Here is a 14,125-nt window from a genome sequence, read left to right on the forward strand (position 1 = left end):
CTGGTGTATTATTAAACAAACTGTTTACTCTGCCTTAATTTGAGAGGAAGAAACAGGTGGTGTCTTTTCTTGCACAGAAGTGAAGCTCGTCATGGTGAGATGGCAGGTGGATCATGTAGAAAGACACTTTTCCCTCTAAGTACGAGTCTGATGTGAGTCTTAATCAGTGCTGGAAAGTATCCAAATCCTTTATCTAACACTATTAAAATACTCCACTATGATTAAAACTCCTGCGTTAAGAAAAAGTAACAAAGTTTTAGACACAAATATACTCAGCATTTCAAAAGTAAAATTCAGTCAGGACCACCTCAGTCAAGGAAAACTATTTGCGATTTGATATTTGGTTATATGGCTGTGTTCTGGGACCTCTCCACTCTCCCCATGCCTACGTAGAAAGCTTAAGGTGGAGAGAGCACAACTCTCTGCCCTTCCACGTGCATACATGGAAAGCCTAAGACAGGCAGAGCAGCAGCAAAGACCCTCCAGGAGCAGAACAGAGCAGCATCAATGACAAACAGAAATGACACTGATACATCAGACACAGCATGAAAAGGAGGAGCTGGGGTGGAGGCGGGTTGCAAAGCAGCTTGCAGAGGAAGCAGCAACAGTAGGCAGGCCAGAGCAGTTTAAACAGGGCGCCATGAATGAGACAGGAATCATGTGATCTATCAGCTGACTCCCTTCCATCAATCAGCTGATCCATCAGTTGATTTGACTGATATCAGCTGATGTAGCTGGGATGTGAGCTGAGCTTGACACTGTGACCTGCCTGAACTAATGCTGTGCTCAACGCACATATACAGAGTGTCTCTGTCATCATTATTTAAAGGGACAGTGTGAAACATTTTCAGTTGTTTATTGGCAAAAATCGATGTCTGCATTCATAAATATGTCATCATTGGTGTATCATTACCTCCACCAATAATCTGACTTATTCTCCTAAAAGGAGAATTTCGGATTTGTTTGTACAATGTGTGGGTGAGTTGTCTGGGGGGTTCCATAACGTTTTGACATACAGTCCCACCTTCGGCGTTTTCATTGAGAGCCAGGCCAGCACTGCGTGACTCAGTACGTTTACATGCACAGCTTAATCGAGCTATGCTCAAAATTCGATTTTGGCGTCTAATCGGACTTCTGTCCTTGTCCCAGTTTACATGCAACTGAGAAAATCGAATTACTGACGGGAACGTGTCCTCCTCCTCAACACCAGGTGGCGATATGTGTTGTTTCAGCGGGTTAATACGGCCCCCTTTCCGGTTGACCTATTACGTCACTTAATAATAAACAACTGCAGTCAGTAATGGTACAACTTTGTTCATCTCCTACGTAATGTACGTGTTACTGATTGTGCAGATAAGGTGCATGCTATCCCTCGTGGTCATGGTGATTTCGAGAGGCAGACAAGAACGCCGTATGCTGTTGGAGGGCTACAACAATAGCATGTCTTGTCTGTTCCTGGGTCATACGCCAGCGCGGTGAGTGTGGAGCATGCGCACATGCATTGTCTAGTTTAACTCTGATTAAGGCGTATACATGCCGGAGAAAATCGAATTCCAATCGCATTATCTGGGTGTCTTAATTGCAGTTGGAGAACTCCGATATTAGTCGGAGTAACACGTTTACATGCACATCAGTTGTCCAGTTATAGTCGGATTAAGGCAATAATTCGTTTTTTTCAAGTGTCATGTAAACGTACTAACTGAGAAGCCGAAGGAGAGGAGCAAGAGGCGCTTCGCTTCTACCCCGGCACTATTGCAGCATAACAAAGTCCCACTCTTTGAGCATAATGCAGGATCATGCATATGCAGCATCACAGGAGACAGAATCCTTGTCACCAAGAAAACACAAAAGGGAATCAAAAAAGCAAGGAGATTGGCGAACTCAAAAAACAAGGGTCAACATGTTTGGATTTACACTCGCCCCAACAGTCTGAGTGACCATGAAGTATCAGATGACATGGTTTCATCAATGTTATCATAGCTTTTTGGTACACAGGGGCTACCGTTGCTGCAATACACATTTGAAACAGTGAGGCGCTAGAGTGCGCTATCAGTTTGAATGCAATATACGATTTCAGCGTTAGATGGGGAGAAATTCCTGCACACTGTAGCTTTAAATCTGAGGCAGGCAAAAAACAGCAGAAGTTGAAAACACACCCTCCTCCTGCCTCCTTCTCTGTCCTAAACCCCTCCCACTAGACGGCCACCAGCATATGCACACGCTTCATACAGACCCTCAGTGTTTCCCATACATTGATTTATTTAATCTTATTTAGTTGTTGAGTTGCCCACAGCTCATTCTCTCAGCCCCTCCCTGCTCCGCTCTCTCTCTGTTTATCAGACCACAAATACAACAAGAATTAGCTGCTAGCTACCCCATGCTCCCTCCGCCTCGCTCCTCGCCGCTGTCCATGCTTCGCTGGGAGGAGAGCTGGAGGCTTGAGAGACGGCCCTTTGGTCTGCATAAAGCCTACAGCGACAGGTGTCACAGCAGCAGCATTGGCTTTAACCTGTGTAATGGCAGCAACAGAAAGTTCGCAAATCTGGCAGGGAGTCGGGGATGTTCACTCCCTAGAACTGGGGTCTGCACTGGCTGGATTTGGGTAACTGAGGTTGCTGATTGCTCTCCTCCTGGCAAGGTGGTCTGTGGTGCTGGGACTGAGACAGAAGACACACTGTAATTCAAACCTTACGCTAACAGTAGCTACGAAAACTGAACTTGAAGCCACAGCCGTGAGCCTTTAGCTCCAGTTAGCAGAAGGCTAAACTATTATCAACATTTTCTCTCCATCTCTGAAACACTGTTGTCTCTTTCAGACTCTATTCAATCAGTCCATCTTCATTTTTGGGTGTTGCTCTGCAGTGTAGGCAGTCATTGCCAAATGCTTGAACAGCAACTTTCTCTGCAGGATTCTCCTCCATTGAATCAGGCTTTCACTGAAGGGACGTTCATTTGCATTTGTAGAGCAGCCAACAGGAATGCTGTCTCTCTGAAATGACCTGTGAATGACCTGAAAACAGCCCAGAAGAGGTGCAGTGGTGTAGTTTTCTCTCAGTCCTCTTTAAATACAACACGCTCAGAGATTACTGAGGGATTTTTGCCCAATGAAGCCAAAATAAAAACTGCCTACATCAGCTTTAATCATGTAGAAATATGTGAGCAGCATCCTCATTTCATAGTCGGTTGAGGTGAAGCTCATTTTCTCTGCTCCATATATTGTTGGGTAGTTTCAATGTATCTTTTGATTTACAGAGAATTTGCACGGTGCGGTCTGCAGTTGATTTACAGCAACATGACATATAATTACTGTGTTCTCCAGCGCCACATAGTGGACACAGGAAGTGCCCACGCTCTATGAACGATATACCTTCTCTCTCCTGCTTACCATGTCTGACTCTCACAGAAATGAAAAGCTGGCCGGCATCCTGTCAGTTCCTCTTACAGTGCCCGATAATCGCTAGATATATAAAATATCCTAAAAATATTCCAGCAAAGTAAAAGAATCTCTAAACTGTCCTTAAGAACTTGTGTAAATGCTCCACTCCAGGTGTTTGAGCAGTTCAGGTTAATATTTCATTTGGCTGTGGACACAGACGCAGACAGCTGTGGCTGGAGGCTGTTTGGTTCAGGTTCCTCCGGGAGGCAGATGTCTGACAGAAAGTCCTGTTTCTCCTTCAGCTGCTCGATCAATTCATCAATTCAGAGGCTCAGTGAGCGTCAGACTGAGTGACACCAGCTCACACAGCAGACCGCACACACAGGAGGCTCGTGGAGTTTTATTATGTCGACATCCACATCCAGCAGAACACTGAGACAATACACCACCGCCAGGGAAACTTCTGCATTCAGAAGTCAAAGTGTGTTTTATAAACAGAGTGGAGAGTGGTTATTTTATTTTCATGACTGCAGACTAACTGTACAATGATCCTCTTGTTGTGTGGGCGCTTGAATCCTGATGTGGGTCCCGTCTATCACCCCGCACACTTTTGGGAAGCCGCTATCACATCCTTCTCCTGTTCGGACGGGAACTTCACCACCGTGTTCATCAGACGGGTGAGGCCGTTTGAAACCTGGTGAACGACGTGGCCAACAGTTGACCTGTGTATGTGAAATGCTTTGCCAACGACTGATTGGAAAGATCGCGTTGCATAAACCCGCAGAGCAATCATTAATTGTAACAGGGCTGAAAGAGTGCAGCTTTGGAAAGTTGAGTGATCCAGCTCCAACTCCAAATCATAAATTAACCTCCGGTCAAATTTGTAGTACAAAATCAGTTGCTCATCATTAACGGTGTCCATCAGGTCCTCTTCTTGGGTTGCCTTCATTTTCCTCTTTGGTCACCAAAAACTCAGCCATGTTGCCATGGAGATGCAGTCAGATGTATCTTGTGTTTTTTACTTTGGTCGCTGAGGCCCTCTGTGCAATGGTTTAAAAAACTCTAAGCAATTCCTTAAGTATAAGATTAAGATGAGGAGAAAAACTCAAGGAAACCTTAAGGATTTTTTGTGCAACTGATTTTATTTAAGGGAAATCTTAACTCAGATTTAAAGGACTTTATTTACTTAGGGTGCTTTGTGCAACAGGTCCCTGGATCTTGAGTTATCAGAGATAAAAGGTGAGCACACATCAGCAGGTGTTGGGGGAGCCGCCTGTCTGCAATGAGCTGAGCAGCGTCTGAGAAACCTCGGTTTGTAACGTGAAACTGCTTCATTCAGTGTTACTACCCGATTTAATCACTTGGTCTGTTTTGGAGAGGAGAGCTTTTCAGATAATTTGACTCTTGGTGAAAACAATGAGCCCTGAAGGAATCCTGACTGGGAGTTCATGCTCGACACATGGGAGAACTTTCAGCCGCTCCTAATCTGCAGTCCTCACAGCTGGGTGTCAATAATCCTACACACTGCTCGTTTAAAGATGATGAACGTGGGAAACATCGAACCTGCTAAACATCCGTGTGTTAGTGTTGTCAGTGTGAGCATGCTGCCCTGGCTGACTCTTCATCTTGTGTGTCTCTTTGGGAAAGACAACAACCGTCTCCAGCTGAAAACATGGATCAGTAGTAGCAACCATTTGACTGGCATTATCCTCCCTGGAGCGCTAATGTGAATACAAACTGTCTGCAGCAGACTTTAACCCCTGGAGGTTTAAAAAGAAATTACCTGATCTCCGTCAGGTCCTGCAGCTCCAGGATTCCTTGAAAGTGCCAATTAGCAGCGTGACCTGCCCTTTAAAAACGCACCTGTGGGACTGTGATGCTGTAGGGTTTAGGTGGACAGCCGGTGTGATGTAATTACCCGGGACGCCGGAGGCAGAGGCAGAGATAATGAAGACACAGCTGTCAAGAAGAAGAGCTGTTGGACAGAAATGAGGCAGTCGCTAATTAAAGTGCTGCATGTTAACGCCGCTCTGTTTCCAAGTGCTCAGGTTGTGTGTTTTCTCTGGAAACTCCCTGAAGATGACAACACACAGCTGAAAACACACTAACAATGTGACTGTTGAGCAGAGACGTTCCTCTGAGCTGTCTCATTATCAGTGATGAGAGTGTTTTCACTGCAATGATCCTCGGTGACGGTCTGATAAAATAATGCCTCTGTCAGAGCCTCGCCTCCTCCACTTTGGACACATGTGAATGAAATCCATCTTCTGAGGCTGAAACATGACACTGATAAATGCATCATTTATTTTACTGTCACCTGGACTCAGGACAGTTATTGATCATCTCACCTTTCACTCTCCTCCATCAGCACTCCGTCATGTTTCTGATGACACAGAAAACTCTCCGACGTAGCTGTCTATTTCTCCGACCCATCAATATGTTCGTCTGTCTCTCGATACTTTCTCACATCCCCCTCTGTTCTGAGGCTGAGAGTCCCTGTAACTACACCAGTCCAGTCTTTAAGTTTTATTTCCATCCTTCTCCGCAGACACTGTGAAATTTACAAAAATAAAAAACAAAAAACAAATACAATTACTGTTAGAGTCTCTCAACAGATGTCCAGCATTTAGACGTGCCCAACAATAGTCTCCCATGTGAATTTTCTGATAATAGACAGGTCCCAAAAAGTTAGTGCAGCAACAGAAAATATATTGAATTGTCCAAACAGGCCACTTAAACAAATATAATCAGATAGAAACCAAATAAAGGTGCAAAATGGCAGTCCCCATGTGCGCCTCTTGGTCAGTGCAGAACATTATTATTTTGGGGCCGTATGTACTTCCTGCAACAGGTGTGACCGCATTACTCTTAATCAAAATAAACTTAAACTTACATAAAAGGACAACACAGTTTTCTTTAACTGAACAATATTTTTAAAGGTGGTATATTTTAAATAATCTTTCAATTAAAGTTACCCTTTAACTACCTATTTTTGATCAGTTTTTAATGACAATAAATTTTAATGTTGAGGAAATATGACAGAAAATATGAAACGCATTTCAATTAAATTGCAGTAAAAAATGTCTCTCAGTTACAGTTCCTGTAGTTTGAACTATATTTTGACATGATAAATAATAAAAATGATAAATTAATATAATTTCCACTGTGTAGAAATAATGTAGCAGCATTTATTCTTTAAACAAAATATGAGACATTCTAATCATAACTCGGATTAATCCATTGTTAATTTACTAACTACATATTAGTAAACAGATGTCTTTAGTTAATAAACAAAGTATGCTGGCTTGTGTGCTTTGGGTGTCTGAGCAGTAACTTTACAAACTTTGGTTCGATGGATCTGTTCACAATAAATATACAAACACAGGTTTTTAATGAATGTGCAGACATGTGAATGTCTGAATGTTGGGATAAGGGAGACAAGGAGACGTGTAACAAAGTTTTTGGAGAGCGATCTGGGAGTCTCGAGGAGCAGAGGGGCAACAAAAGTTGTTCCCCACTTTGAAGGATTGGGAGCGGAGGTGTGAGCTCGCTGTTGTTTCGTGCTCATCATTAGTCAGTAGGTTTGGCTCTGGTTGTCTTTGTGCATCAGGAACAATATGAGATTTTAATTGCTTGAGTTCACCAAAACTCTCAACCTTGAAAAGTTGGACTGACGCCCAAAAGCTGGCTCGATTCTGGCAGTAAATGTCTTCAACAAGCAGCAGGGTGCAGCCAGAAGGAGGCTCCACACAGTTCATTATTGTCAGAGCTGTACGAGGTGCAGAGCTGTGCATGAACATGATGAGGACTGTACCCGACTCAGAATTATGTCAGTCCAATCAGATCTTGCCATTTAATACGAATATTCAATAATAAGGTTTTTATTTGCATATAAAGTTTTAAAGTTTAAACAGGGGACGTCAGTGCCACAGCCAGAGACTGTGTCGTATTAAGTATCTATGAGCTGTACATTCATCACCTTGAAGCAGAGGAGAGAAGATAATGTGACCTCAAAGCATTACGGTGGGAAGTTTCTCCTCTGCGCCGCTGCATCACGTCCACAGCTGTCTAGCAAAGAGTAGAGTGTAAGTCAAGAGCGCTCACTCTGCAGCAAAATCTGGGGACCCAAATGTCGCCAGAAATACACTGCACAGCTCACTGAGCAGCCAAAGACAAAAAATAAGACTGTTCAACTTGAAACAATCTAAGTGGACTGAGAGGTCTCTGACTGATTCGAATCTCCGCATTTCATGAGGCAGCCCTAAACACGATCATAAAACACTGGCCTAAACTGCCCGCTGCCAGAAGAAAATGTTGCCATTGTTTCTGCAAACCAGAAATATGTTGCATTTGTATGTTTCATACGCATCATATGACAGTTTATACAGTGACGTAATGTAAGAGCTGACTGGTCATCTGAGGGTGGATGGGATGGTGGAGGCCTGAGCTCAGGTGAGACGCCTGCCAATCTGCAGACCATTGTTCAAGACCAACAAACAACAAAACTGATTGATTCTTAGCAACATGTTGCTGTTTTTCCACCGGGGGTAGTGCCATGAACACTGAGTGTTTGCCATGAGACATCACTGCGTTTCCTGCCAGGATAGTGCCATGAACACTGAGTGTTTGCCATGAGACATCACCGCGTTTCCTGCCAGGATAGTGCCACTAAAAAAAGCGTTGTTTTTTTATGGAGACATCAAGGCTTCACCCGCTGTGATGGTGCCACCAGAACCAGGTATTCGAAGCCCAAACCTGATCTCTTCCAAACCATGACCGAGTGGTTTTTGTGCCTAAACAAAACCACACGTTTACCACGGTGTTGTTACGTAAAGTTTCAAAGTATCTGCTACATAAAACATTTTTTTCATGGCATGCTGGTGTGTTGAAGACCGTATTCTGTCTGACTGTACTCAGCAATATGTGTTTCCCCCTACCTTAATCTGAACAGCGGCACGGTGGTGTAGTCGTTAGCTCTCATAGCAAGAGAGTTGGGGGAGCCCTTCTGTGGGGAGTTTGCATGTTCTCCCTGTGTCTGCGTGGGTTTCCTCCAGGTGCTCCAGCTTCCTCCCACAGTCCAAAGACATGCAGGTTAATTGGTGACTCGAATGTGAGTGTGAATGGTTGTCTGGCAACCCTGCCTTCCGCCCAGTGTCAGCTGGGATAGGTTCCAGCACCCCCACGACCCCCGACAGGATATGTGGTTACGGAAAATATATCTGAACCATCCATTTTCTTCACCTAACCATGGTGGAGGCTGCTACACATTTTAACATGAAGGAAACACAACAGGATGGGGAACAGACTTCGACACAACACCTGCATGGCTGCTGCAACCAGCAATTCAGACGACAATCAAGATTTTAATATGTTATAAAATGAACTGCAGAAATGAACTGGTTCACTGTTTGGGGGACTGTGATCTCGGTTCAGTTTCAAAATGTGAACTGTGAACGTGACCTTTTTCATTTTAATCTGTGAGAACTGAGCTCACTGTTATGAAGCATGAACTTGCACCACACTGATGAGGTGACCTTTTATTTTATTTTACTGTCAACTGTTGGAATATTTCTCACTGGACAGCACAAAGAGAGCAAAGAGCAAAACAACACACTTTAACCAAGACAATCAAACAACTACAGAGAGTTGTAAAAACACCGTTAGGGTAGAAATACTGATGCGTTTAATTTTGAGTGGGGCTGTTGGCTTCGCAGCAGTGGAACACAAAGCACCTGAACACATCATGTAAATATGATATTAGAAGGAAAAGTACAATAAAACTATTTAAAAATAAATGAAAATATAAACACAAACTTTAACATCTTGAGAACTTGTGTCCTGAACATGTTTATGAACCACAAGCTGTGACCTGAAGGTCTGGGGGCGCTGTAGGTCCCTGATTAGTCAGAGACACCTTTCACTGTAAACCCTCTGAAACAGAAGGTCTTTTCATCCCTGCTGTCATCCAGCAGAGGAGGAGAAACAATGAGAGCAGTCAGAAAGTCCCGCCGGGGAACCCCTCCTCTGTCTCCTCTTCTTCTGTTCAGGTTTTATTTATTGGCCTCCTTCCTCAGCTGACAGTCGGCTCCCGACTCTGAGAATCCCTCCGAGCTGAAACCTCCGGGGGAGCTCTCTCTTCACGCTCCTCCATCCATCTATCCCGACACAAATAGAGTCTGAGCCACTGTGTGTCACTGGGTGTCCACAGTTTCATGTAATGGAGTCAGAGTGAATCCTCTGTGGCTGCGTTTGGGCAGCTGAAGGATTGTCTTCAGCCCGGAGGGTTTGTGGTTTATATGGCCGTCTGACAGACCTCCTCTCTCTCAGCACAGAAAACTGCAGCTCTGTTTGGAGGCGGCTTCACTTTGGTCGAGGGATTTTCCAAGATTGTGATTATGAGATTACATATAAGTAATTTATACACCAGGCTGTACTGCTGATTTATATAGCATAAATACAGACATAACTTTACAGTGTCCTTGTGGTGCAGTGAAACAGACGTTTTAGGCTGCTTTCACACCTGCCCTGTTTGGTTTGGTTCAATCGAACCCAAGTTTGTTTGTCCCCTCAGTGCGGTTCGTTTGGGCAGGTGTGAACACACCAAAACAACCAGACCAACCTGGATTTGAAGCAACTGCAGTCACATGACACATTGTTTGGGTTAAACATGAGCATGTTACAGTCCTGGAGGATTATTAATGTGCACCTCCTCCTGTACTGCCTTAATATGCACATTCAGCACATCCAATGCATCAAAACATTGTTTTCTGGAAAAGAATTGATTAAATGATGAACAACTGCTTTTCGCTGCACTATCACCGGCGAAACTATGGTTGCTACAAAACACACATGTTTGGTGCATAAAAAACGACTTGGAAACACATATGATAACTGGTTTTGTTGTTCGGCAGGCGTCTGGCCCAGGTGTTGAGCCATCCATCCTCTCCTCCACCTCTAGATGACAATGTCAGCTCATAAACTGTGTTCCTTTAGAAACGTTGATATGATATGTATGAAACATACAAATGTTATGTACTGATGGTTTGCAGAAACGTACAACATGTTCTTGGCAACACTGGCTACTGGGCTGTTTTAGTCTGGACAACAAGGTCTGTATACGAAGTTGTTAAAAACCTGCGCTTGGTCAGTGACTTCTGGCGTCAGACACACAAAAAAAGCCGACCTTTCATGTCCACATGATATGCAGTCAGTCGCTGTTATTTTCTAACGGCGCCTGGCAGCGTCAGGGGGAAACATGGCGGGACAACAACGAAAGTTAAGGTGACAGAAGCCTGAGTAGGGAGGGTGGGATGGTTCACTTCCTGTAAGACTGTCCCTGTTTTCTGTCCTAATCCCAACCACGTGTTTGTTGTTAAAGGATATAAAACATTGATTCACAGTGTTGTACCAGTGTCATGCTTTTATTTTGAAAGAGACTGTATGCAAACTGTACATTTCCTGTGAAAACAGAAGTGTATTTTGAAAACAGACAATGCATGTAACAGGCTGAAGTTGACACGGCGTCCCAGAACGTCAACAACCAACACACCCAGGGTACCTTGGACGTTGTATCTCGACAGAACCATAAACGACTTTTCACATTAAGGACACAATAAATTAAGTTTAAAACTAAAACACACCAAAAACAAATAAAAATAGCAGTTAATACATTAGGATGAAATTGGTCATTGTGCTTTATATAATTAAAATCCTGATGTAAACATCTGTATTATTCATGAACAGTTCGGAGGGGAAGCTTTGGGAATAATGGCTTTATTATTAATGCACTGATACTTTAAGATAAATAATTTATTTGCATTTTTACTTTTTAATGAGATTATCTGCATAATATAAAGTAAAAATACACATTACATACAGTATATCATTTTTTACATTAAATACATGCAGACAGGGTGAAGCCTCAGCAGCGAGGCGCCGCAGCTTGTTGCAATAAACGACTTTAATTTTGTTCAACATGGCTGCTAATGATGTTCTTTTTTTAAACGAGCTGTATCTCTGTAGACTGAAGAGATTATTGAGACATATAAAGTCACTCAGCTGTGCTAATGCAGTCATGCTCCTCTGGTTATAACCTTAATGTGAGAACTCGCTTATGGTTTTTATACGACCTGTTTATGGCTGAATTATCATCTCAGCGATCAGCTTCACCTGCAGAGGACAAACCTGACTGATCACAGATCAGCTGGAGGCTTTTATTTTGAAATCACCTGAGCCAGGTGCTGCAGGGTGTTTGATGATGTTGATGACAGGAAACAAACAGCTGATTGTCTCCTCGGGCAGACACAGATTATCACTGTGGGACAAACACACACACACAGATCCCTGAGCTACGCACACACACACACACACTCACACACACTGAGGAGGAGCGATTAGTGTGTTCACCTGGAAGCAGCAGCTGCTTGGTGTTTAGCTGCTCTCCTGGTGTCTGTAAATACTCATTCATCAGCTGTTTGTTACCAGCTGACCTGAAACACATCCAATCGTATTCCATCATGTTCATGCAGGTGTTTCTTGAATTTTTCACCAGTTTGTATCAAACATCAGGAGCAGTGGCGGTCTCTCTCTCTTTATTTTTTCGGTTTAGGTTTACATTAAGTTGTAAGACACATTTTATACACAGTTCAAAGTGCTTTACATGATGAATTAAAAACATTAAAAATGACAGAGAAGCAGGATAAGACATTAAAATGCAAATTAAAAGAACAGAAGGAAATTAAAAATTATGAACAGAAACACGAATACAAAACAGACATGAGAGACATGATGATATGATTACAAATGTAGTAAGTTACAAAAAGTTTTAAAATTAAAATTATAATAAAATTAATTCTGTCTTTGAAATATTTTAATGCTCAAGAATTTTGAATTCCACTTGTAACTGTTTCTCTCAAAGTAGAAACCACTGCTCTGTGTAAATCGTGTTTGTGAATTTCTGTTTTTGTCCATGTTGATATTTTTGTCTTGTGCTCAAGTCTCTCTAAAAAAATTGATCTCGATAAGACATCCTATTAAAATAAACAAATACACAGAAATATTTATTCTTTTATCATTATGTTATGTACAAAAAAGGCTTTATTGTCTGATGATAGTCATACTGTGTTTTTACTTGTTTTTGTGTCAGTGTTGCTCATGCATCAGACGTCCTGAGGTTTTTGCATTATTATTATTATTTTATGCACCAAATGAAATCCTCATCAACTGCTGTAGGCTGAAACAGGAATATAGATGGAATGACCTCTGTTTGTCTGGTGAATTGTAAATACAGAGTATATATTATGTAAAACATGTATTTGATTTATGAAGGAGGACGACCTGACATTTATTTTCTGTCTGTCTGTGTTTTCAGGTTCAGTGGCCGTGCATAAATCCCAAATACAAAACCAAGAAGAAGAACTACAAGAACTCTGGTATCGTCATCCTGAACCAGTGCAAGGTGAGTGATTATTAATCTGTTGGTTTATTAAAACTGTCACTCAGGGTGTGTTCATGTGCTGCAGCAAAATCTGACATGTGAGGCTCACAAACAGCATCAATTTGGTTTAAACAAAATCAAACCTGGAATAACAATCCAACATGAGCAGCCGAAAAAGAAAAATTTAACGACAAATTTTAATGACACTACTTAGCAATGACAGTATAAGGGCTGTTAATTATAAAAACAAATATTCCATCTGCAGTGCCACAAGGCCCTGTCCTGAGTCCACTGCTTTTGTAGTGTTTATACAGTACAGGCCAAAAGTTTGGACACACCTTCTCATTCAATGCGTTTTCTTTATTTTCATGACTATTTACATTGTAGATTCTCACTGAAGGCATCAAAACTATGAATGAACACATGTGGAGTTATGTACTTAACAAAAAAAGGTGAAATAACTGAAAACATGTTTTATATTCTAGTTTCTTCAAAATAGCCACCCTTTGCTCTGATTACTGCTTTGCACACTCTTGGCATTCTCTCCATGAGCTTCAAGAGGTAGTCACCTGAAATGGTTTTCCAACAGTCTTGAAGGAGTTCCCAGAGGTGTTTAGCACTTGTTGGCCCCTTTGCCTTCACTCTGCGGTCCAGCTCACCCCAAACCATCTCCATTGGGTTCAGGTCCGGTGACTGTGGAGGCCAGGTCATCTGCCGCAGCACTCCATCACTCTCCTTCTTGGTCAAATAGCCCTTACACAGCCTGGAGGTGTGTTTGGGGTCATTGTCCTGTTGAAAAATAAATGATCGTCCAACTAAACGCAAACCGGATGGGATGGCATGTCGCTGCAGGATGCTGTGGTAGCCATGCTGGTTCAGTGTGCCTTCAATTTTGAATAAATCCCCAACAGTGTCACCAGCAAAACATCCCACACCATCACACCTCCTCCTCCATGCTTCACAGTGGGAACCAGGCATGTGGAATCCATCCGTTCACCTTTTCTGCGTCTCACAAAGACACGGCGGTTGGAACCAAAGATCTCAAATTTGGACTCATCAGACCAAAACACAGATTTCCACTGGTCTAATGTCCATTCCTTGTGTTTCTTGGCCCAAACAAATCTCTTCTGCTTATTGCCTCTCCTTAGCAGTGGTTTCCTAGCAGCTATTTGACCATGAAGGCCTGATTCGCGCAGTCTCCTCTTAACAGTTGTTCTAGAGATGGGTCTGCTGCTAGAACTCTGTGTGGCATTCATCTGGTCTCTGATCTGAGCTGCTGTTAACTTGCCATTTCTGAGGCTGGTGACTCGGAT

At 42.8% G+C, this 14,125-nt stretch overlaps 1 protein-coding gene across 1 annotated transcript in view; it reads left to right on the top strand.

Moving 5' to 3' along the window:
• The window catches only part of cpne4a (copine IVa), a 124,405-nt gene that overhangs the window by 82,237 nt on the left and 28,043 nt on the right, over nucleotides 1–14,125 (top strand). The window contains exon 11 of the mRNA XM_049583417.1: nucleotides 12,747–12,833. Within this exon, the coding sequence (XP_049439374.1) occupies nucleotides 12,747–12,833 (87 nt within the window). The remainder of the gene's footprint in view (nucleotides 1–12,746; nucleotides 12,834–14,125) is intronic.

The sequence above is a fragment of the Epinephelus fuscoguttatus genome, linkage group LG8 (assembly GCF_011397635.1).
Source record: "Epinephelus fuscoguttatus linkage group LG8, E.fuscoguttatus.final_Chr_v1".
NCBI lineage: Eukaryota > Metazoa > Chordata > Actinopteri > Perciformes > Serranidae > Epinephelus > Epinephelus fuscoguttatus.